General features: G+C 36.6%; 1 protein-coding gene across 1 annotated transcript; it reads right to left on the bottom strand.

Annotated features, from left to right (window-relative positions):
- Window positions 1–22,422, bottom strand: LOC124163618 (sodium-coupled monocarboxylate transporter 1-like). The gene is made up of 14 exons (XM_046540644.1): window positions 22,073–22,422; window positions 16,209–16,368; window positions 16,034–16,099; window positions 14,586–14,637; window positions 14,348–14,415; window positions 13,483–13,637; window positions 11,946–12,086; window positions 10,091–10,199; window positions 9,040–9,149; window positions 7,423–7,606; window positions 6,749–6,835; window positions 4,954–5,135; window positions 2,883–3,222; window positions 1–939 (listed from the first exon to the last, which is right to left on the bottom strand). The coding sequence occupies exons 1-14, from the start codon at window positions 22,345–22,347 to the stop codon at window positions 886–888; spliced, it is 1,983 nt and encodes a 660-aa protein (XP_046396600.1). The 5' UTR covers window positions 22,348–22,422; the 3' UTR covers window positions 1–885.
- Between the last annotated feature and the right edge of the window lie 2,277 nt (window positions 22,423–24,699).

The raw sequence follows: 24,699 nt of genomic DNA, 5'->3' as shown, positions 1-24,699 counted from the left end.
TGTGTTTGATTATTTATTAAGCTTTGAAATTTCACGTTAACTTGCTTCCTTTTGAAGTTTTGTTTGCATCCCTAATGATACATATATTTACAGAAATTCAATAATAAATCCTATTTATTTACAGAAAATCAATAATGAATGAATGACACAAAATTAATGTGCAAAAGGCACTCAAACAACAGTACACTTACCTTGCAGATTTTTTCCTAGGGACTAACATTCTCAGGCACGCACACATTCATGTTTGCGAGGATTTCTCCGACGGCAGCGAACACATTTGTACCATTAAAAGATGATTTAGAGAAAAAAGGAAAATTAAAATACACACCCCCTATTCCCTCACCTACGTGGCAGAGTTGCAGTTCGTTTTTCGCATTGAGAGTGAATGAATTCAATTGCTATTCCTCGGTAATAATAAATATTGGTCACAAAACCCTACGTTTCAGGTGGTAGTGCAATAGATAGAGATCTTGGATGCTTATCGAAGGTCCAGGGTTCAAATCCCGAGTGAAGCCATCGGGCACCCCAAATCCAAAACAGGAAATACGACGTGGCCTTCGGAAAGTAACAGTCCCTCCTTCCCTGAATGTTTGAAATGGCCACGCCTGTGCTCATCCTCATCTAATCAAACCAACATTCGGGTTTAATCAATAGGTTTCAATTCTGTCTATGATGAACAAACCGACGCACTAATTCACAAGAGTATTTGCCAATCATGGAATGCGTAGTTGCTCCTCCGTGTCTTGTCACTTGTATTAATGAGAAAATGAGACTCCCAAAGTTCCGGAATCATCCAAAATGGTCCATTCGGCTCCCACAGCTCTGGACTATCTATCACCAAATAAGGAATACTGTCTTTGCCTGTAGGAGAACCCAGGATTTCTTTCAGCGCGAGGGTTTCTTCCCGTTTTCTGCATCCTGCAGCATCAGCGTGATTGTCTGGGAAAAAAGAAGGATGAAATCAACTTAGTACACCTAACGTGACTAATTATCCACTAGATAAAATTATCACTTATTCCTTCACTCACAACAAGCACAACGCACTAATTCTAATTTTCTCAAATAATGAATTTCCTTAGCCGAATAATGCTATTTTAAGTTTTTTTTTTTAATATAAAGACACTGTATTTCAATTTTGAACTTCATAAGTACGCTAGGTTAAGTCAAGTTAAACTATATAAACCTCTTAAAATCAGGTAAAAAGGAACGGTAAAATAACCAACATTAGAAGCTTTAAATGTCATGGCAAGAAAGATTTTCCTTTCGATTCTTTTCCATTTCAACGAATATATGTAACCTCAGAATCTGAGCTTTCCCCGGTGAATAGCGTGGATGAAAGCCTCTCGGGTTTCCAACTGGGTCAGGGTCTGCATGGTGTAGGCCGACGTTTCGTTGGGAGACTTTCCCAACATCCTCAGGGCTGATGATGCCGATGTCGCGGTGTTCGATATTTATACCCTCCTCCTTCACCTAGGTGGTCTCTGCAGCTAAGTAGCACTTGGAGCCTGGCATTAAATAGGACGAGGAAGGAGGAAAAATCCCGGACCAATCAGAGACCACCTAGGTGAAGGAGGAGGGTATAAATATCGAACACCGCGACATCGGCATCATCAGCCCTGAGGATGTTGGGAAAGTCTCCCAACGAAACGTCGTCCTACACCATGCAGACCCTGGCCCGGTTGGAAACCCGAGAAGCTTTCATCCATATGTAACCTCATTTTGCGCTGATGGTATCCAGTACAGGCAGCTTGTACCCTTTTGAGAAAATAAAATCCCAAAGACTTCTTCAAAGAAATCATTTTTTAGTTTGAAAGATAAGGGATTTGGGAATGGAAGGGACCGGCTAGAAGAATGACTAACTAGCAAATAAATTTGCAAAATACCCTAAATTAAAAGTAAAAAACAAAAGAAAAGTAGAAACATGTTCTCTCACTCAACGCACGCAGATTTGTCCCGAGGGGTTGATATTCTCAAGCTCGCTCACACTCAGGTTTGCGTGGACCTCTATTATGGAAGCGAAGACATTTTTGAGTTAAAAACTAATTTATTAAACAAAAGATGAATGGAATTCGCACGCCTAATCCCTGACCTAGCCATTTCCACGCAGGTCTCAAGCGTGAGCCTATATCAAGTTTGCTAATCGTTTGGTTCAACTCTTTTTTTGCTACTTAGGACTCGGATTGTAGTGCAGTAATATTTGTTTCAATTCCATCATAAGGGCAATGATTCCCCCTTCATCGATTTTTACTGTCGGTGAAGAGGCCTATTTGATACTCGGAGGGGAATGCAGATTAATGCAGAAGCAAGCCTATAAACAATTTTCTAATCACTTTGGAGGGTGATATATTCTCATGATACCAAATCATTTGACGAAGGCGCGAAAATATCGTGCTCTACGAAAGCTGTAGCTTACGTTGCATAATAAAAAATTAAGTAGTGGCATGCTGCTATTGCTGAGTTTTTTTAAATATCTCTCGATCTCAATTTTTAACGCTGATTAGCGTCTTTGAGTGTAATTATTTAAGAATAGAATTAAAAATATCTTGCCAACGTTTTATATTATATAACGGTATATTTTTATAACTTCTTCAGGGATATTTTGCAAAAATAAACAAATCTAAGTCATTGCAAAAACGCACCGAAGAAAGTATAAAAATTACCTGAACGTGGTCAAAATATTTTAATTTTATATTTTGCATTTAATTCATTTTAATGTTTTGCATTTTATTATTAAAGACCAAATGCGATAAATCAATGCTAATACTGAGATATTGGAGACTGCCGGTATCGTACTCGTACTCCACACATTCAGGGGAGTTGACTATGGATATAAGAACATATTTTTTATGCTCAGCCTAGTTGCGAGTGAAAAGGAGGCATACCTCTTCTTTCAACGGATTATCATCATCTTCTAGCTCGCCCTTGAGTTGGTTGAGCTCTTGTTCCGGTTCCGTTTCCTCCTGCCTCCAGTAAGCCCCATCGTCTCCGGACTTGCATCTGTGTGCGAACAGCGGTCGCACCACAGGAGTCAGAAGATCAATGTGCACGTCAGCCGGATCTGTTGGTCCCGTGAGGAAGGACACGATTAAGCCCACCACCACGCTGATGACCAGTCCGACGAAAGAGTAGAGGGTGTAGGATATTCTAAAGATGAACCATGCTTCATTGGTTTCCGGCTGGCTAAAAGTAGTGGCATCTGTTGTGAAGTCCGTTCCAAAGGCCCTGGGAATGAGGAATAACTTTTCAATACAAAATAATATATTTCTAAACCACACACCTTTTTTCTCGCGAATATTTTTTCAATAAACTTTTCTGTAAACAGCTTTGTTGTTATGATTTTCTGTCATTCTACTTACTGCTAATGACCGCAGCGTTGCCGTCGAGTTTTGGTGGCTATTTTTGGAACTAAGCGCCATATTTAATTTTAAACTCTGAATAAAAATCCAGAAACAGTGGTGTTACATATGAAATAAAGGTGTTTGAATATTTCTATATCATCTGGCTTTGAGCTATCCTGAAAATTTCAGCTTGATAGCTAATCGGAAAGGGGGTTAAAATTGAGCTGCAAGATATGACCTGAAAAAGATGACGAACAACAAAGCGTAGCTGTGTTACCGTTGCGATAAAAATGTTCAGGAGGGGCTGTCACGTTAAAACAAAGGTGGCAACTTCAGCGTTCATCGAAATTTACTTAAATTTCTCAGATGCATTGTGTATACCGCTAAAGCTTGTGTGGGTGAATCCGACATTCATTGACCTTTTATAATTTACCTAATTAAAAGATTTATAATTTAATTTCATATTTTTGCAATAGTGCAGAAATCTCACAACGCACCAAAAAATTCATTTGCTCCTTTTAAGCTCTCGATATACCTGGAGAGTAGGAATTTAAGAATTGAAGCAAATTTAGAAAAAAAAACTAGCTCTAATTTTGTCATAGAAAGGAATATTTGAGATGATACAGATTCATTATTTGAAGACGCTTATCTTTAGTGTCCAATAAAATTGTAGTCTTTGGTACGTAATAATACACTAATCTGCTTTACTGAGGTTGTGAAAATTTTCAGTATCATGCATATAGTATGCATGCACTTTAACGTTCAGGTGGGGTGACAAAAATTTTATTTGTATGCGAGGGAATTCTTTTTCTACCACATGCGGCATCTGATTTTCCCCCATTCTTTCACACGAATGTTCCTTTGAATTATTTATTCTCTCTGTCGCATCACGACGCAGCTTTGAGATACATGTATACTTGGTTTACTACTATGTTTCAATACTGTACTGTGAACCCATTCTTTAAGCCTACGTGTACTTTTTATGTCATTTTTAAGGGAATAAATTTCACTTGTAAATGTGCGTTTTTGTTTAAACACTTGATTATATAATTGAGCTTAAATGAATATACATTTAGCTTAATTTTTAGCAATAAACGATTACATCAGCCACGCAGCGTATCTCTCGCAGGGTTAATAAGTATGTTGATATATGTTGACATATATCCCAGCGACTGCAGCGCCGCTATTTATTGCAATCGGCGGGAATCAATGGAAGCGCTGGAGAGGGGAATCCTGTCAGGGGCGCAGCTAGGAATTAAGGCTAGGGGGGGTTTCAGGCGCAACTAATACTGGAGGGTCTGGGGTAATGGCATACCTGCCATGGTAAGCGGGCGGTGTGAGGACCCTCTGCCAGAAAAAATATTATGATGAATTATTCAAAATGGTGAGTTTTACGGCCTTCTGAGGGATTTTTTAAAATTAATCCTTACACTATTCTATTAGTAATATTAATCCAATTATATGAAATAGATTAAACTTAAAAAATTGTCGGAGCTCTGGGGGTGGGGGATTTATTCCCCAAAACCCACCCTCGCTGAGCCACTGAATCCTTTGTACAATATTTATGATTTTGAGAATAAACCGGCCTGAAAAAATCTCGACCGTCGGCACTCACGTTTCATTGATGATTGCTGTTTCGTATCCCGAAGAGGTGGAGAAATGACTCGGGAATAAGCACCCATCCGTGGAGACTGGCTTCTTCTCAAATCTTATTTGTCCGGTGGCCACGGCCCATTGAGCTCCGAACGATATGAATCCCATTATAATCAGCCCAACGGCTCCACCAACAAAGGCTCCCTTAAATAAAAATATTGAAAATATAATTGGATTATCGTATTGATGAATTCTTGCGGAAACACTGGTTCAAGTCGATTTTCTTAGAAACAGGCTAGTGGGAATCAAGGAAACTGCATAGAGGAGGGTCAATAGGGTGGTTTCCTTATGCCTTTGATTTTTTTATTGCCTAAATCGAAAGATTATTACTCCTGGAGTACGCATTTCACGCTTTTAGATTTTTAAATGACGATATTTATTTTTCGCGATTAAATGAAAAGTGAACATTTTCAAGCGGGCGAAAACGAGACGGCTAAGTATGAATGCTAGGAAAAGCCCGTGCGACGTCATTCTGGTTCCCGCTGTCGCCTTGTGAGGTGACCTTGGGGCGAGGATATGTGCACCGCTGCGATGCAGGATGCTAGCAGGTACCATATATAGATAAGGTATTATTAATACCTTATCAAACGAAGGATACTTTCCGACCATAGGCAGTTTTAATATGTTTTAATGGTTCCCTGAGCTCTGTACCTCATACATGCATTGGTAATCTCAGACGATGTATAAATCCTATCTACTCGTATAGAATCTAGGTCCCTGTGACGTCTCGTGGAGTAGCATCGCATGGGCGACAATCTGGCCTTTTTCAAATGAGGTTAAAATTGACCATTAACATTCGTCTAAATTGGGATTTCTAAAACCAATAATTTGTATATTATAAATACACCAAAGTTTTGTTGACGAATCGCAAATAATGTCTTTCGTTTCGTTTAATGAAGGGAACCATCCTATTGCAACCCATAATAGGTTGCCTACGGTTGTCACTTCGGTCGTATTTTAATGGGTTTGCAGAAATGTTCGCGGTGTGGTGATGAGAGCAATGCGATCCACTTTTTTCCAATTGCTTGCAGTATAATGTTGGGAATTGCGAGGAATAGGATTGAAAAGTTATGAATTTGATAGATCACATCGTTATGCGCATGAATTTCGGTTAAAACCCCAAATTAAATCGTATTTCCCTGTGTAAACCGGATCACTTTGTCCGTCAGCGACGCGAGTGGCGACTTCTTTAAACCCATTTAAATGCGAGGTTGGTGACAGCATATTTAGATGCCGACTTGAGGATCCTCTTCTTCAATGTGTGTGGTGGGTAATAGCCAGATTACCCAGCCTCAAGTACGAGCTCAGAAGTGAAGGCTCTGAAAGAGGGATGGTACCCAAAAAAAGACCGTTGAAACCTATCAGCCTCGCACCAAGGTGGCCTCACACGGCGGCAGCCGCAACCAGAATGACGTCAAACGGACTTTTCCCAGCATTCATACTTAGCCGTCGCGTTTTCACGCGCTTTAAAATTTTCACTTTTCATTTAATCGCGAAAAATAGATATCGTCTAAAATCTAAAAGCGTGAAATAAGTACTCCAGGAATAATAATCTTTCGATTAATGCAAAAAAAATAATTAGGAAACCACCCTAAGTGTTGAATTTATTCTGATTCTCGTTTGGTGTGTGCATAAAAAGTGACGAAGTGCCTTTCAAGACACCAACGATGAGTAGAATTGAAGTGTCTCATATGTGAGTCATCATCGTATTATCCAGTGTCTGGGAACATAAGCGATTTCAATGGCCGCCTCCTTACCTTGGAGTTGACCCAAGGAAAGAACATTCCAAGGGCGAATATTGCCAGCATCGGACCACTCGTAATCCCAATGAGACTCCAGTTGAGCTTCAAACGAGAAATAAAAGATGGTTTGATCAAAATGTTTTGTCAGTTTTTAAGATTTATCACTAGTTTCTTTTTTCGTTAGAATTTTGCAAGAGATAATGGGATAACATGATTTTGGAGAAAGTCACATAAAAAATGGTATTTCAAATACTTTTTGTAAGCGGTTATCTGCTTCATGAATGTAAAATATCAATATTCATAGAAAAGCTAAAATAAAGAGAACAGTTGAGAAAATATTTTTGGGACAATAGCAAAAATTATTGATTAATCAGGATAAATATGCAGTATTTATGAATATGAACATACAATTCATAAACGAATTCAACAAACTAATTATGAGTGGGAATATTTAAGCTGTATTTGCAAAAGATTGTTTATTCTTATTTCAAACTATCACATCACCGACATATTTCTAAATCAATTCATATTTAAAATAATTGTGTATCACGGTAATGGAATCTGAATGCATTAGTGCTCATCACTCTGTTTTTGGACTGAAATATGTTTTACCCAATTTAAGTAAGGTGCGCATCACATACTCCTACATTGAAATAGTATTTATATTATTTTTCTCCCCGTAGACTTACCTGCACGATTGCACCAAGATGCTCTACAATGAAAACCATGCATACGCAGAAAACTCCAAATAGGGCGCATATAATTTTCATGATGAATGAAGCTCTTTCGTCGGATACTTTAACTTTTAGGAACGGGTTGATAAAATCTTCAAAAATCACGCCCGACATAGAGTTGAGACCTGTGGACATTGTGCTGTAAAAGAAGTCACGTTTTGGTCAAATTTAGTGCACGGTGGATTTATATACTATTTACTGGGTTTCTTGGAGCCGTTATTTTTAATTAACAGAACAAGCTACAGCGTTTGGGAATCATTGATGTGGTGATTATTATAATGAGGTCTGAATAAGTTTCCAAATTTTTAGGTTTTAGCCAAAAATGTTTTCATTTTTTCGTTTGTTTGCCTTACAATGCCGATATAATTCCAGAAAAGACCCATTCGTTTATTCAAAGGACCGAACTCATTGCACTTGGTTAGGGATATGTATTGAATTGCATTTTAACAACAATACAGAGCTTATTCCACAATATCGTAGAAATACTCTATGCTGATATAAAAAATGTAGGAGTTCATTGGAAGAGACTCCGATATGGATTATCTACTCGCTCTTAATTTGCAAAAATACTTGAGTTTGTTGAAATGCAAGTATTTTGTATTTTAACAGCGCAGGAATAGTATGAAATCTATAGGTACGTAAAATATGAAATATATAGGAACGCGGTACACATTTTCATTTTATTTAGGTGTTCACAATTAATGTTTAATTTATTCTTATGTAACAACTCCTAACAATATAATTGTGCTTTTCACAAGTTTTACACACTATTATGGCAAGATACAATAATTGTATGAAATTATATAATAGAAGTATAAAATAACTATCACCAAACTAGGATAATTACAATAATTGTAAATGAATGGAAAGTAGGTGATTCACTGTCATATAAATGCGATGTGAATAATTTTTGAAAAAGGATACTTCTGAGCACCTCCATCAAATTTATTTACATGCTGCCACTTATTTATGAATAAATAGATGGTACTTATAAAATTCGAAGATTTAAGCGTGATGGAATGGAATATTTCTATATTGGAATAAAAAAATGGCGATTTTCCACCATTATTAATGAAAAATGGCGGAATCGTCTAGTTTTCTTTGATATAATACATTTGACCGTGCCCAATGAAAAAACGCTCGTTTATAATTAGAAGTGGTATAATGATGCTATTCAACAAAAATATTTATTTTTATAGCTTATTACTTATTCCTCCTCATTGTCTCCAATATTTCCGTCTTTCTATTCGAAATACTTTGATAAAATATCGATATTCTCAGTGTATTTTCAGCATTCATAATTAAAATGTATTATTTCTTAACTGAAATCATTAGATTGCAATTGCATAATAACGGCACTCTTTTGCTTTTCGTATTATTTCCATATGATAGACGAGCTTAAAATGTACATTCATCTTTCAAATGTGCAATTACTTCTGGAAATTGAAGTATGTAACTGCATATAAATTATATGCTATTATTTAAGTAAACCTAGTGAATTGTTTTGATGAAATTGTAAGAAAAGGTTCTTTAATTTAAAGGGAAGGGGTGAGGGACTGTCTTTGCCCTTACCTCAAGGCAGCGCTGAAGACGCCGGCGATGAAGAGCCCTGGTAGTCCGGATAGCCATCCAGCCACGTCCATCACGAAATACGGCATCAGTTGGTCGGAGGCACGGACGACCTGAAACGTGACGTCATAAAATGTGTTGTTGGGATTCAGTTGTCCTAAAAATATTACAGCTCCTGCTGCCTCCATGGTGCATCTGTAACCCATACTTTCCTCTGGATACACAGGTAGGATACTCACCCATCTTCACTCAATTTATAAATTTATATTTATACACGCAGCCCCGTGATGACGACTTCAATAGTTAATTTTTCTCCAAAATCTACCCATTTTAAGAATTGGGTTCACCTCTGTTCCTTCTAAAACAAATTCTTTTCGTGTATTCTATAAAAAAATGTAATTCCACCATAGAAGACATTCATTGATGTTCAAGAATAACATTAGGGGACAAAGAATGTGGATTATTTAATTCTTTTTTAAGCTAATATTTTTTTCATCCGTTAGACCTTAAAGAAGCGACATTTTTAATCACAGCTTTTATGTGCTATCTCCTAGCATTACATTGGAGGGATAAAAATTATTTTCATCATCATTTCATTTCCCTTGGATACATCGTGATCTGCAGTAGGCAAAATATTGTCCAGAGCATCTGGCAACGGGGAAAACTCGCGGCCAATCGGAGCGCTTGACTCAAAGTTTCAGTTATTTAAGAATTATGCGTTTTCGAATAAAAAATCTTTGGTAATTTTGGTTCATACTGACATCAGCTTAAAACTAGGGTTAAAATTTCACGACTGAATTTTTCTCCGACCTCTGTAATTCGAATGATACAAATTTAGCGCCGAATTCACGCAAAAAACCAAAAAGGAGAAACAAGGTCTGCGTCAGTTTATCTATTGAGAATAATTTTTATAATAATGTTATCAAGGAATTTCCTTTCTGCTCTCAGATGAGTGTTGGATTAGAACAGTGAAGGCATGCATCCTGACATACAGGTAAGTCCATTGTACACAGGCTGTTTTTACTTGTATTGTTTGGGTATCCAAACTTCTCACCTTTGCTGATAGACGGTCACAGTCGTAGTAAGTTGCGTAGATCAGCAGACCACAGTAACAACTCAATCCGGTGATAAGCATGCCTCCGAAGGTGAATATGACAAGCAAGCTGAAACAATGAACAAATAATACCTTTATGTAAAAATTTCACTCTTATCGCTTTATTCATTCTGAATCTGATACCATTGAAGTTACTTTAAGTACATGAATTAATTTCCATTTTGCTATCCCAAAGATTTGATTTCATTTCGCAGTAATTACTTCTAACGCTGTACTGAGCAATAATTAAACTAAATGATTTCAGAATGAGGAAATATGCGTAAATTGAGGCTATATGTGTCTCATTATTAGAATAATTCATTCAAAAAGGATAGTTACAAAATGTCGTGAGAAAGAAAAATTTTCCTATTGAAAATACCGTACTTGTTTAAAATATCAGTTAAGGATGAGTGAATAAAATTGTTAATAAGTCTCTTTTTTATTAAAAAATATTTTATACCATATATACGCTGGATATTTATGTTTGCGATGCTCCATACTTCAGTCGGATAATTCTAGGTTATAGACTCTTCTTCCCAGTGGCGCAGTGAAGGTGGTTTAGGGGGATAAACCCCCCCTCCCAAAGCTCAGAGAAATTTTTAAGTTTGACCCATTTCACTTAATTAGATTGAGCTTACTAATAGAATAGTATAAGGATTAATAAAATATCCCTAAGAAACTCGTAAAACTCACCATATTGAACCATTTATCTTAAAATTCCGCAATTTATTGATCTCGCACTTATCCTAGTGGGTATTCCATACCCCCACACACCCCGGTATTAGTTGCACCTAAACCCCACCCCCCAGCCTAACTCCTAGCTGCGCCTCTGCTTCTTCCGCCACTATCATGTGATTCCAATCTATCCACCGTTTAACCCTTTAAAGACCAAACTAGGTCACCAACTGATTTTTTAATTTTTTTCGCATGCCCTATTTATTTTACAACTAATTAAGAGATGTTATGAAAGAAAAAAAGAACAAAAAAATTTAAATGCGTTCTCAAGCATGTTCCCAAATGGGAAAACGCCACAAAATTTTGCTATTGCTCGAATAATAAATATACAATTGACCAAAAACCTAAGTTTGACAATAACTTTGACTATCGATCTTTTGAATTAATGAGCATTTGTCACTGGAGAGCGAATGTGTGGGAAAATATGGAATAAACCGCATACTCACTATAGGGGTGATGAAAATAACCAATTTTGAAAGGGCATAATTAACGACCAATGTTTACGCAAATCATGCGATTGACTTTAAAAAATACTTAGATATTTTATTAACATAGCAAAAGCTATAAAAGTAATCACAGGTAAGAAATATAATTTTCATGATTTTTTATAAATATATTCCCAAGTGGGAACGTTGGACTGTAAACGGTTAATAATTGAAGTCCATAACAGTATTACTGTACCTCTTGACTTCACTCGGTAGGTGATATAATACAGGGTGATTCAAAAAGAATACCACAACTAACAGGAGCTAGTAGGAAGAAAGGGCAGACCCTCAGAGCAGTCATCCATAACCAACACCCGACAAGTACCAACCGTCCAGGTAGAACCATCAGTACTGAAGGCATCGGCAACAATGAAAAATCAGTGCAGGAACCAGCGAACAAACCCAACCTGCTTCCAAATTCTTTTTGAATTATTTTTGAAGCGATGATTGTCAATGCTTTGCTTACTACACTATATTTCCTCCTGAAATTATGCTCAAATGCTTTTGATCCAGACATTAAAAAGGAAATAAATCCAAAGAAAAGAAGAGATTGCAAATAATATATACAAAGAGATTTGCTGAGGCCATTGACTTACATATGTGCTCTCTTGAGCGTGTGCATCGCGAGGAAACGCTGGACCATTCCTTGGTTTACGGAGATGTTCGCCATCCAGTTGAATACTACACCAAAAGATGTGTTCCAGAAAGTGTGCCGGATTGTTGGGTCTGGATCCATGCTGCGTCGGTCGTATCGAGATCAAGCATAGCAGAGGTCATTAGTAACAGTGAAACCTCATTCTCCATCTTAAAAGATAATTCATTATTCACTGTCGGAAGTGTGTCAGGCGTGAGTGACTTGTATATGTACTCTATTCTTGGTAAAAGCCGATTAGGCATTTAAAATAACTATAAAACAATCACTCGAGTTCTGTGACAGTAAGTGATGGTTCAAAGGAATTGTTTGTGTAGCGTAAGTTTTGGGATCTTGATATGGCTGAATTTTTACATAACCATAGGATTTATTCATCGGCTGAAATTATATGCGTCAAACCCTTTATGCCTTGTATGATATTTGCTTTATTCATCACTTCCTCGAGTAGGTACTATGACTTGATACGGAATTCAAATAATGGGGCTTTTTTAAATCCTTTTGACGTAATTATAAGGCTTTTACATAAAATTTTATTCAACGCGACCTTTTTCTATGAATTTTGAAACCAGACGCCGTTGACTTTCAAAATTTTTTAATTTGGTCCCCACCAAACCAACCTTCGGTTGGAATCAATGGGTGAGTTTGAAAATATAAAAATACCCCGCTTAGATATTCTTTTGAAAAATTTATATCTCGTGTAGCTACATCCTCTGAAAATATCGCGAGCGAAAATTAGAGGTGTGTGTAATTTTTTCAACATTTACGAGGGCCTCCAGTTATAGCAAATTTGAAAGCAATAGGAGAGAGTTGGATTTAAAATGGTTCTTTATTGTGATGAATTGACGTTACCATATGAAGATACGATCAGAAAAATAATCGATGCCTCGCACGGAAAGAGGATACTGGAAATAAAATGGACAGATAGAGTGAAAACCAAGATTAGCTAAAACAGAGTAGGAACCAAAATATTCCAAGTCCGCTTCCTAAATGCCAAGGCGTCATCTTCACTGCGTATGAAGACTCTTCATTACGTCACAATCACGTCATTTTAAGCTATTTCAATTCGTAATGTGTAATTAATGACGATATTTTTATGTAATTAAGAGTTTATTAATCTGCGGTACTCTCAAAAACGGGCCAAATATGAATAGAATGGAACACATTGACTCTCTCTCACTCCCATGATATACAGAAATCAGGCGGTAAACATCATTGAGTGAAGTAAAATCTGATGTTTTCCCGGCGAATATATTCGAAAAAGGCTATTCGGGCTTCCAGCCGGGTGGTCTCCCAGTCCCGTGAACAAAACAATAAACAAAAACTTTGGGTAAATAAAGATTTAGGAAAAATGAGTCACAGGGAAATATATGTATTTGATTTTGATATAAATTTGATGAATAAAAATGGAGGGCTGCTGTACGTCAATCCTAGGATGTAATTACTATTTCATTTAATTTGTCTTTTTATAAAACCTTTCTCACTTAAAAAACTCTATTCTCCCGCTATCTTCGCTCCTCTTCCACACGGTGGATAGGCCTCCGACGGCGTGTGTTCCCAAAACGACCACAGTACCCGTCGATAAGAACATCATAGCTGTTTGCAAGGCATCAGTCCAAACAACAGCCTTAAGACCACCCTGAAAACAAGAGAAATTGGTGAATATCCCTGAAGGTTTTGCATCCCTTATGACTGAATAGTGCAAAAAGTTGACAGGACAGACTTGTGGTTAATGAATGATAAAAATTTACAGACCCTCTGAACAGCATTTCGCACTTCAGTTGCATCTAAATTGAGTTGTATTTGCATTCGGATTTTTCTTTAATCGCTAACATTCGCTTAAAACCAAAATAACTTGGGAGTCAAAAGATTGCACCTCGAATTAATAGAGGGAATGATTCAGACAGGTTAAAATTTTGGATTGAATTCATCAGCACATATCAAACTTAAGCTTTTATAATGCGTCGTAGACTTTTTTAAACAAATATATCTGCAGAAAATTGATCGAAGTTTGAAGATCTATTTCATAGCACAATGACCCATCACTGCGGTCAATTGAATCAATACCCAATTCAAGTCGTTATTGCGGAAGCCCGCTGCATATTGCATCCCGTTGTAGTTGGCTGGAAATTCCTTTTCTTTGGCTAAAATCGCAACCATTCAAAGATTAGACATAGTACATGCTGATGGTGGTTGCGTATGACTTACAATGGGTTCTTCTGGCTCTTTGCGGCGTAAATATTACGGCACGGAGTTTATCATTTTTAGAATTGTCTTAAATAATCTATTTTCTCAGCCTTATCTGTGATCTACAATTGAATAAAAAATGTGGGAGATGTAATCACTCACCAGGCTAGTGTAGAAAATGCAGACCAAGCTGACAAGTGGTGTTATGAGATGCAGATTGACTCCAGTTACTACTCATGTAAAATAGAGAAGAAAATTATTGCTATGAACACTCGTATTTCGGAAAACATAATCCAATTTTGAAAATATATTTTTAGCAGAAGTTGCTATTAAATGTATAATGTGCTTAAAGCTGAATTTTCTGTCCCTCAAACTAAGTATCATTATTTTTACCACTAACCTTGATTCAAAGCGAGTGCTGGAACATACATTACGATGGGTATATACAGGAGCTGCAATAAAATTTAACGATGTTACTTAATTTAAAGATTAGACATGATTAGGTTTTTTATCACAAGAAGATATTTACTTAACGTATGTAAATGGTATTTGTAGTCATTGAGAAATTATTGAATTGAAGGGTTACGAATCGTAACATTGGTAATTGTCTTTCCTTTCTTTCCTGGCTATCCTTTCTTTGAAATCTTGCTTGAAGCTTGAAGTTTTAAGCTAGGAAGTAATAGTTGTCTTACTTCGTGGATACTATGAATTGTTATTTTTATGGCTAAGTACATTAATACTTACATTTTTTTGGTCATTGCCATAAAATGTATAAAAAATTTGGTAATTTATGCATCCAAGAGGCTCCAAATGAGCATCAAAATATGTATTATAATACCAGCTAAAGTTATTTACTCATCAAAGCATCATGAACGAATATTTTTGAATTAATGGCTATTTTATTATGGAGTTAATGATTCTTAAACAGTGATAAATGTCATGAAATATCTAATAAAAATTGAGGAAATTATTTTTTGATGAATATACCTCGTTATGCACAATAGAAACTATGAAAGTATCAGACATCATTTCCCTGTTCTTTATGGATAGAAATGAAATTACAAAAGGTTGAAATTTAAACCTTTGTCGTATTGAAATTCGTCACATGTGGTTTACTCAGCTGTGCCTTGTGTGTATTAAGGGGAGGTTAGAGTTTGAAGAACTACCATTTGTGGAAAAATAATGGATAGAGAGAAGGCTTGCATAATGCAGCTGAATCATAGAGACTCCAGAGTTTCTTGAACAGTATCCTTCAGGGTAAGTGTCTCCTTCCTTATTTCTTGATGAGCGGCTATGATCTAGTAGATTACTGATCGTGGATACGGGCCAAATTATTGCGAAAAGACGTGAATCCCCAAGGCTCCTTATCCTGCCTTTTACAAAGTAGAGTGGAAGAATTTTTAATGGCATACAACCCTTCAAGACTATGTCAATTGATTTTTCCATTCGTGAATATTTTTCACTTAGCGTGAACTTGCAGGTGGCTAAGTGAGGGTTTACCAATACGCTGAATCGCTTTAATGTCCTCAATCTGCTTCAGATTATATTGACAGAGGTTGAAATTTGGAATTTGCAAACTTTACGATATCAATATTTGGGATGTTATTGGCATTATTGGATTGGGGTTAATTCCAAAGGCCAATAAAAAAATCAGTGGTATGAATTTTCTACAAAAAATACGATTATTCTGGTAATAGTATTTCAGTAATGAGTTGGAAAGGGAATTACTCAAGCTGCATGCATGCATGAGATAAAAATATAGTCAAGAAATACTGCGCTCTGCTGTATTCTGAATACCTCTGAAACCGTAATACACTATATTTTACAAACTAGAAAGAATTTACTTACGTTGTTCATGAGGAATAGAAATGAACCAAGGATCCGAACTTTTCTGTTGAACCTCACTTCAAGATACTGTAAATAAGAGTATATATTTAAACGTAAATTAATGTGTCCCATTATATATTACTTAATCTTATACCAAATTCACCGCAAAATTGAAAGAATCATAGAGAGTTGTTACCTCATATGAGGTTGTGAGCTGGAGTCCGTAGAATACAGGCATGAAAAATAAGCCGCAGCCTAAGGTGGCTCCTACTATACCGAGCAGCATAGTAGCAAATTGAGTTCCATACACGTACACCTCAGCCGGAACACCTAAGAGGGTGATACCTGAAATGAAGCTGCCGGTAGATAATATTTCATTACTATGGGGATTTGTTTTACTAGATATTGTATGAAGTCTTATTAAAAATCACACTGATCCTTATTGCTATAAAGTTTCCCCTTTTTTCATTAAATTTCATTCATGAATAAAATTTTCATCAGCAAAAGTAAAATCAGCCCATTTAAAGACAAATACGTGAAAAATTATGATAAAAACGGCATAATCGATAATAGTAATCTATTTTAAACAATTTAAGGTGACTAACCTTCCCCAAATTTAACTCCTGACCTTAAATGTTCACAATTAATGTCTTATAATTTTTCTCCTCTCTAATACCTTAGGATAAATTTAAATGCTAAAATAATCCCTTTAATCCCTGAAAATGACCAAAAGGTCATTGAAATTGGAGGGGGGGGCTCCCTAAAAAATGGTGGGTGATGGGGAAAAGCGGAGTTCATATTCAGATTCAGGAGTTTATTTTACGTAAGAATCAGCAGGAATGGTTTCAGGACCGATTTTCATGCCGTCCAGTGTTATAGACAGTTTAAAGCTCAGTTCTCAAACATGCATCCTCTAAAACCTTTGAAAGGGTTGCCATAAAATCATGAAAATCATAGTTTTTGTGAATTTTATCATGGTCATTGAAAGATAACTACTATTATGGTAGTACTAGGTAACCCGTGCGGAAATTTCGCACTTTTACGCCATGAAAGAATAGGTATGCTGAGGAGGCGGTATAAATGGGTATAAAATAGAGAAGAAGGTGTATCAAAAAGTAATTTCTTTATAGTTTAAGTATACCGGGACTAGCCACGGTTATAGCTTTATGGGAGTCACCCGCAATGCACAAATGCTGGACTGCTTTTGGCATCACATGCTCAGCAGTTCATACCAATTAGTTCGGTAGTGTCCACAAATATCCATAGAAAGGAATGATGCTTCGGTAGCTTAACTGGCTAAAGCACTTGATCGGAAATTGGGGGATCCGGAATCGAATCCCGTTCAAGGCAAATGACTTTTTCTCTGTGGATGTTTCGCATAATTTCTTTGTAGGGGAGTGTGGTGTACCTAGGGCATAGTGTACCTAGGAGCACTAGGAACTATCGGCAAGTGCTTCGACCTAGGGGCTTTAAAGTAAGCTATTACGTGAAAGATGCGCTAGAGAGAAGCATAGGTCAATTTGAGTTCATTTGGGTTATATTTGCAAATGAGAGCCTATTTTGAAGTTTTTGACGCTGAAAAGTAAATATTTTTAGTTGCATATGTGTTTTTGTGCATATGAGTTGTTAGTGTTTTACCGAAATTCTATCACACCAGCAGTGGTTATCGCAGCACAGGTGAAATCGACATATAATGGTGAGTAGTATTAGCTACTTATTTGGTATTTTAGATGCAATATTAACCTGAAAAATCAGTCGGAATTCAAAATGGCTACCTCTTGTACCAAGGGACACAAGTACATGCTGTACCTTGGAACATGTTTTCATAAGAGATAACTGTTAAATATACAATCGAATACATTATAAGTGGTTTTAAGACTCCTGGAATTTTCTCTCTGGATCGTGGTGTATTCACAGTCGACGACTTTATGACACCATATGATAGTAATCGGCCCCTTCAACGGAAGATATCTATTCTTGTTATTGAAAGGAATTATATTTTAAAATTTACTTTTAACCCAATACATGAATTGTCTTTATGTAGCATTTTAATTTACTTTCAAATTTAATAAACAATACAAATTGATTTCATTCACGATTTCGTTGCTGTTCCCTCCAATCTAACTTGTGTTCCTTGGTACAATAGGTAGTGTTCCGAGGTAAATGAGCATATGTACCTAGGAATAATTGCAAACACTTTTAGAAGCTCTAATTAGATCCAGTAATAGCATAGGTACAAGTATAAAACTGAAAACTTATGTGAAGTAATTCTGATGGATTGAATTGCTGCTATTAAACTGAATCTTCAGTAAATATATTGTGAGTTATATAAAAAAAAGGTTGAAAATGTGTTCCGTGGTGTAACACTCTTCCCCTCTTGTTTTCTTACAAAAATATACAAAAAAATGAGTGCAATACAGGCAAAAGAGTACGGTACCAGTGGAAACAATCATGACGTCTGTTATTGAATAATGGCAAGCAATTCAAAACACTTCTTTAAAGACAATATTAGAATATTAGACACGGTCTCAGGTTACTTTGCTTCATTATGGAGTATAATAAAATAACTTCGTTTTATTCCACACTTTATCTTAAATAGCACGACCCGGGTTTCAGCATCGAATGCTATCCTGATGATAGCATCAGATGCTGAAACCCGGGTGTGGATAAAATGTGGAATAAAAAAATAAAGTGTGGAATAAAACAAAGTTATTTTATTTTATTCTATGACAATATTAGAAGTAAAAATGTCTTCGGTAACTTTTTAGTAATGAGTCTCTTTGACACAAACATAAATATCACTAAAAGTGAGAACTCTAGAAAATGCTACATACCACTGCCCAAGTGAAAAAACGGGTTGTAGCGAGTACAATCCGGCTCTCTGAAGAGTCTGACCGTGTGCTTTATTTATTGTGATTGTAATGGCCACTTTGATTGGAAATTGTTTTCTTGTCATTTGGAAAGGCATGGTCGGTTTTTTGGAGTTTAGATTTTTAAAAATGTGTGGAGTCGACATGCCTCGAGCGAGCAGTCGACAGGGAAAAATCGAAACCTTTAAGTGAAATTAATGAACAATCAGTGAAATTTTATATTAATATTGTATTTTTCGTCAAAAGCCGGTTATTCAACGTTTAAAATAATACCTCATTGATCATTGTGGGTGCAGTACTAACGGAGTATATACGGAATGACAGAAAAAGAAATTTCTGCAATTATATATATGATGATAATTACTTGGTTATGGATAGTCAATTACTATTTATAATTTCCCTATTCACTGGATATTTGCGCTACTCAAGCTATTAGCAGTCACCAGAAATGTACATACATTGGTTGGTTTTTGCGTCTGCATAAGGATTTATCCTAAATTGCGAAGAGTAAGCGTGGTGAAATGGTGCTGATTAGCGTACGAAAGATTTAATGTTACGAGAAACTGTATCTGTACTGAAAGGATTTTGATTCGTAGAAGGAAATCTAAAGGCAAAAATTTATTTTGAAATGGTAAAACATTCAAACCTTAATACGACCATATTTTTATTTACTAGGACGTTGTACCGAGTAGAAATTCATTTTAAAGACCAAATAAGAGTTTGCAATTACCTCGAAGTATATTTCTTTTTTCTCGGTTTCCCCGCATTATTAATGTACGAAATTGTATTTTTAAACTAATTAAGTGGCTAGAAAATTATATCCCGTCCCTGATGTGCAAAGGACCAGCTTACCTATTTTATTTTTAGCTCCTATTGCCTTCAATTCTCGTCCTATTCTCTAGATCACTGTACCTAATAATCGTGGTATGTTTAAAATGCATCCTGCGTTAAAACTTGGGATCATTCACCAATAAATAGAGGCTGTAGCCGGTTTTTTTCGATTTTCACCCACTGTGCGGTGAGTGGCTGCCAGTACTGAGCGCCATATGGCAGCGATGAGTGTTCGCTAGAACTGTGATCCCCAGGCAACAACGCGGTGGCCTTCCAATATTATGGGCGGGAGAGGATTATCCCTTGTCCAGCGGTTTCAGGGAGGGAATATCTGGAAGCACACACTAAACAGATGGTGGTGAGAGGACTCCTCTAGTGGCTGAGAACACGTTATTGAAAAACCACGAAACAAGCATTCGCATAATCCATATAGCTTTATTTCCACATGAGTAACATTGAATTTCATTCGGAAATAGATTTAATGGATCAATATTTGATTTCATGACAAGATATGTTTCATATTGTGGTCAATGATTGCACGACATCGAAGTTTAAAAACAAAAAAAGAACATTTGCAATTCTTTCCCCTCCACATCTACCCAAAAGTTATTAAAAGAATGTCATTATGACTGCAAAAATATCTCATTTACCTAAGTACTGAAGTACTTCTTTGCCAGAGTTTAACTACCGACTTAGCGCTTTCTCTAAAGGAAGTTAAAACTTCATGATTTCTATAAGAGTTCTTGAACAGAAGCATGTAATATGAAGGGAAGGGAAGGGAAGCCTTCACTTAGGGTATTCAGACAGGCTCAAGGTAAATTCATAATTGAATAGGTATGTCGTAATCAGTACCCTTATCACTAAGTATTTACCCTGGCCACGTCACTTGGGCATGGGAATATCGGGCTGGGTCAATAATGATGGCCTTCATCCATGCTTGCCATTGGACATATGACCTAAATTACATTTTCATCAATGTACAACCCCACAATCTGCATCATTAGGCGTATGGCAGGGGGTGTTAGGACATTTAAAAATAATAAGGATATGCTCTAACAAAACTACGCCAAGTATTTATTAAATTCCTTTATTTTTGTGGAAAAAACGAATGACCATACCTATCCATTCAGCAAAATATCTCTCTTAATTTAACATTTCTTTTGGGCCTTGAGATATTGGGCGTTCTAATATGACGTTCTTCCTATCGCTCTTAAAGACATCTATTCTTAACTGGTAAAGCAATCTAATCCTAGCGCTCAGCCTCCGAGTCTCTAGCGGTTACTAGCCTAATTCACTTTACGTTCGCTTTCTGTACACCCAAAGTTGTTTTTGACTAATCATTCAGCTTTCCTTTGTATTTTATTAAAACAAAATAGTGAATTGTGTTTTCATTAGGTGAGAAACATCACAGAGGGAAAATTAGATGGAAAAGTCACCTCAGAAAGCTGAGAGAAAAGAATTTGGTGAAGAGAGAGGAGGACACAAGATTAAAGAACAGCAGAAAACCAAGGTAGCACAGCAGTAAACTATCTTGAGAAAGGCAGCGATGGAGGGCTGCAGTATACCAAACTTAAGATTGCAATATTGCGAATACGTTGATTTCTGTCTTAGAGTGTAGGTTTTGACGAATTAAATGCAAAATTTTGTTCTACGTTTCGCCATATTTTTATACCTTCATCGGGGCTTTTTGCAATGAATATGATTTTTTTTAAATGATGAACTATTTGAATTCAATTTATTTTAATTAATTCAATTTAAATTCACAGTTTTAATAAGCAAAGCAAATAAGCAAATAAAATTCATTTAACAAGCCCTGATGAAAGGCATAAAAATATTGCGAAACGTTGGCCAAATATTTTGCATTTAAATCTTAAAGACCAACGCTCCAGTACGCAAAAGTACTCCGGGACGCTAATCACCGTTAAGGGAAGTGCAAAACGTTAAATACTTATAAAAAATGCTTATACTTATAAAAAAAGATTATATTATAATCCTGATTATTATGATTAATTTTAGCTGTTACCTGCCAGTTACTCGCACATTATTGACAATGTTTCCTAAAAAAACAACGAAATTTTTTTTCGTATCGTACCATGTGTAGCAATTTGACTGGATCCATTGTGATACTAGTTTGCTGTGTATTAAAAAAAAAGTGACTAAATGATTTTAAAATACTGGCAATGAGAAAACTTGAAGTTTCTCTTATGTGAGTCAACTAAAAAATTATCTAGGACATCGTAAAGACCTTGTCTCCAAGGCACTAATTTACGTAATAAATTGAGTTCAAGAGAGAAAAAGAAACTCGAAAGTATGAATGAATGAATCGTTTCTGGTTTAATACCTGTTTCCATCTCCTTACCTTGATATCAGTGATAGGGACACGGGTATTATCCCCATGTTCTTGCCGCCCATCAGGTACTCGGAGGTCGTGTTTTGTTTCTGCTTTGCGAAGAATGCGAAGTAGATGCCTATGACGGCTGAAATGACCAACATCCCGGTGAAGAGCGTGTGGTCGAGCACGGATAGCACGTGAACCTTGGGTGCCAGACCTTCCTTCGAGATGACCATACCATCCGTTCCGTAGGACGTTGCCCACGGAGTGGTCACCGTACTCTCAGCTGCGACCGTCTCCATGGTTGCGGATTCGGAGGATGTTACTCCGTTATGAAAGCATTCTCCCCTTGGAGAAATCAGCGGTTAGCTTTAACTTACTGCACTCGGGACCTAAAAAGTAAAACGAAAAAGGAATTATTAATATAGTATTATATGTTAAGAATTTATTAATATTTAGAATTATAATTATTATAACTTATTCTTATTGCATTAATACAAGCCGATTTTATGATATCTGTTTACTCCTAATCTTAATACGATGCAGCATTCAACCTCACCTCTTGCTGGCTTTAAGTTCTGATTCATCATCATTAGCCAACAATCCTAAGATTGGTTTGACGCAGCTCTCCATTTCTATTTCCTATCCGCTAGTCTTTTTCCGAAGTTCTGATTAACATTGTTCTGATCATATTCAGAAGCTAACCAGAACTATCAACCACCTCCAGGTAAAATTAAAGGCTGCATCATCTTATGATTAGCATTAACTTGACATTATAAAACCGGTCCTTATTTTTAATGTATTACACACTCTTTCTCATTCATTAATTCAACCAGGAGATTAATTTTAGTTAAGTGAGAGTAGAGCTCACCACAGGCTAAGCCATTAGCGTGTGATTAGGCTAATCTAGGCTATGAGGAACAATTCCTGTGAATGGGCCACTACGGATTTCGTGGAATTTTGAATGAAGGTGTCCAAACGCTTCGTCCGGTTTTAGAAGCCGGGACCCTTCATACCGAACGCTCAATCCACTGGGTTACTTGGACTCAATATATGTTACTATATGTGACATTAAAATATTTTCTTTCGTTTTGAAATTTAAAACTTCCTTATTGCTATTTAAGTAAAAAATCATACGGTCTCACGAAAAACTTTATAATGTCAGGCAGCACGTATAATAGATCGGACACATTACTCATTTCCATTCATGTGTTAGGATTGAAGCAAGTGCTGTAGGATTATTGCCGAGCATATGGTTGAAATGCTGGTTTTAATATGATTTTCATTTAGGGAAGGAAATACATTCTTCTATTTTTTCTTAAAAATAATCTTTTCTTGAATATTTTAGCAATAAAAAGTACTCCATCATGGAGATCTCTTTCCTTCCTATTTTTTGGTGTATTTTATTATTTCATATATTAACACTGGTCCCTGACAAACTTAAATATTTAGCCAAGTCTTGTGCTCAAATACGGAAAAAGTTTGCTGTACACTAGGGAAACGTTTACTCGTCCTAAAAATATGGATTTGCATTTGAAATCGATACCAATTTTTATGCATGATTATGAAATGATGAAAATTTTTTATTTAATGCCTAGGTATTCATGAATCAAACTGTTGTTTACACCCAATATTAATATAAGTGTGAACATTGAAATATTTTTGCCAAATGTTGGAAAAAGAAAATTGTATAATGTAATTGTAATAAATCTCATGCGATGCAAGAATAGTAGAAATTTCCAAAGTTCAGTAATTATCATTAGATGTAGTAGCGATTCCCAATAAAATATGATTAAAAGATATTTACAGAGAAATTTATATAAAGGTTATTCTTACTCAATAAGATGTGACGGCCAAAATTTTTTTTCGGAAACTAAAACTATTTAATGAATTTCTATGTGCCTGACAGAGTCTTTGCATAAATTGCTTCTTATAATACAACGAAGAATGTTGGGCGCAATCACATTCTATTTGATGTTAAGTATAAATTAGGTTTTATTGTGGTACATGCGCCCCACCTTTTTCGATTTATGTGAAGCAACTTATTTAGGGACTCTATGTACCTACCTCGTCCCTTTTTTCTTCCTCTTTCTCAATCACCGGATTGAAATCCTCAGAGTGGGCACGGCGAAAACAGCTTGCAAGACCCAGTTCTTTTCTTCCGTAGGATCTCGTGTTCTTGTTTTCTCCTTTGCCTGCTGAGGACGCCTTGGCACACTCTTCTTTCTGTTGCATCGGCTGACTTCACGGGATGCCTCAAGCCCGGTTGTATCCAGCTCGCGACTGACTTTTGCGAGGGAGTCTCGAAGAAGGTTAAGGACCACCAAATGGAAAGGAATTGGTTCAGGGGGAAGGCGGCCATTCATGCGTGTGGACATATATATTACGCGCCGCGATTACGGCGTCGGTCCGTAAATTAACGGCAAGGGAGAGAACCTGGTGCCGCTCTCATTTCAACTCGCGACCGCGGCCGTTGCTCTGCCTAATAATCTTGAAGGTCGTTGCATTGATTTAGTGCTGGAAACCAAATGTTCGCAAGGCAATTTCCCTCTCATCTTATCTTGGGCGCGTTTCTTTCCTTTTAGGAATGGTAAAAATTTCCTCATCCCTGCTTTTCTACTTGGCCTTGATAACCCGATGGATACCCGTGGCTG

The sequence above is a fragment of the Ischnura elegans genome, chromosome 8, assembly GCF_921293095.1.
Source record: "Ischnura elegans chromosome 8, ioIscEleg1.1, whole genome shotgun sequence".
In the NCBI taxonomy this organism is placed as follows: domain Eukaryota; kingdom Metazoa; phylum Arthropoda; class Insecta; order Odonata; family Coenagrionidae; genus Ischnura; species Ischnura elegans.
This window is presented reverse-complemented; position numbering and strand designations above follow the sequence as displayed.

Excerpts from the sequence above, each read along its gene's own strand:
- LOC124163618 (XM_046540644.1), bottom strand. The coding sequence starts at position 22,347 with ATGGAGACGGTCGCAGCTGAGAGTACGGTGACCACTCCGTGGGCAACG. Across the intron at positions 12,087-13,482 it reads GGGAGAATAGAGTTTTTTAA|CATGGATCCAGACCCAACAA; the intron begins GTGAGAAAGGTT and ends CGACCGACGCAG. Across the intron at positions 6,836-7,422 it reads ATCTTGGTGCAATCGTGCAG|CTCAACTGGAGTCTCATTGG; the intron begins GTAAGTCTACGG and ends TCTCGTTTGAAG.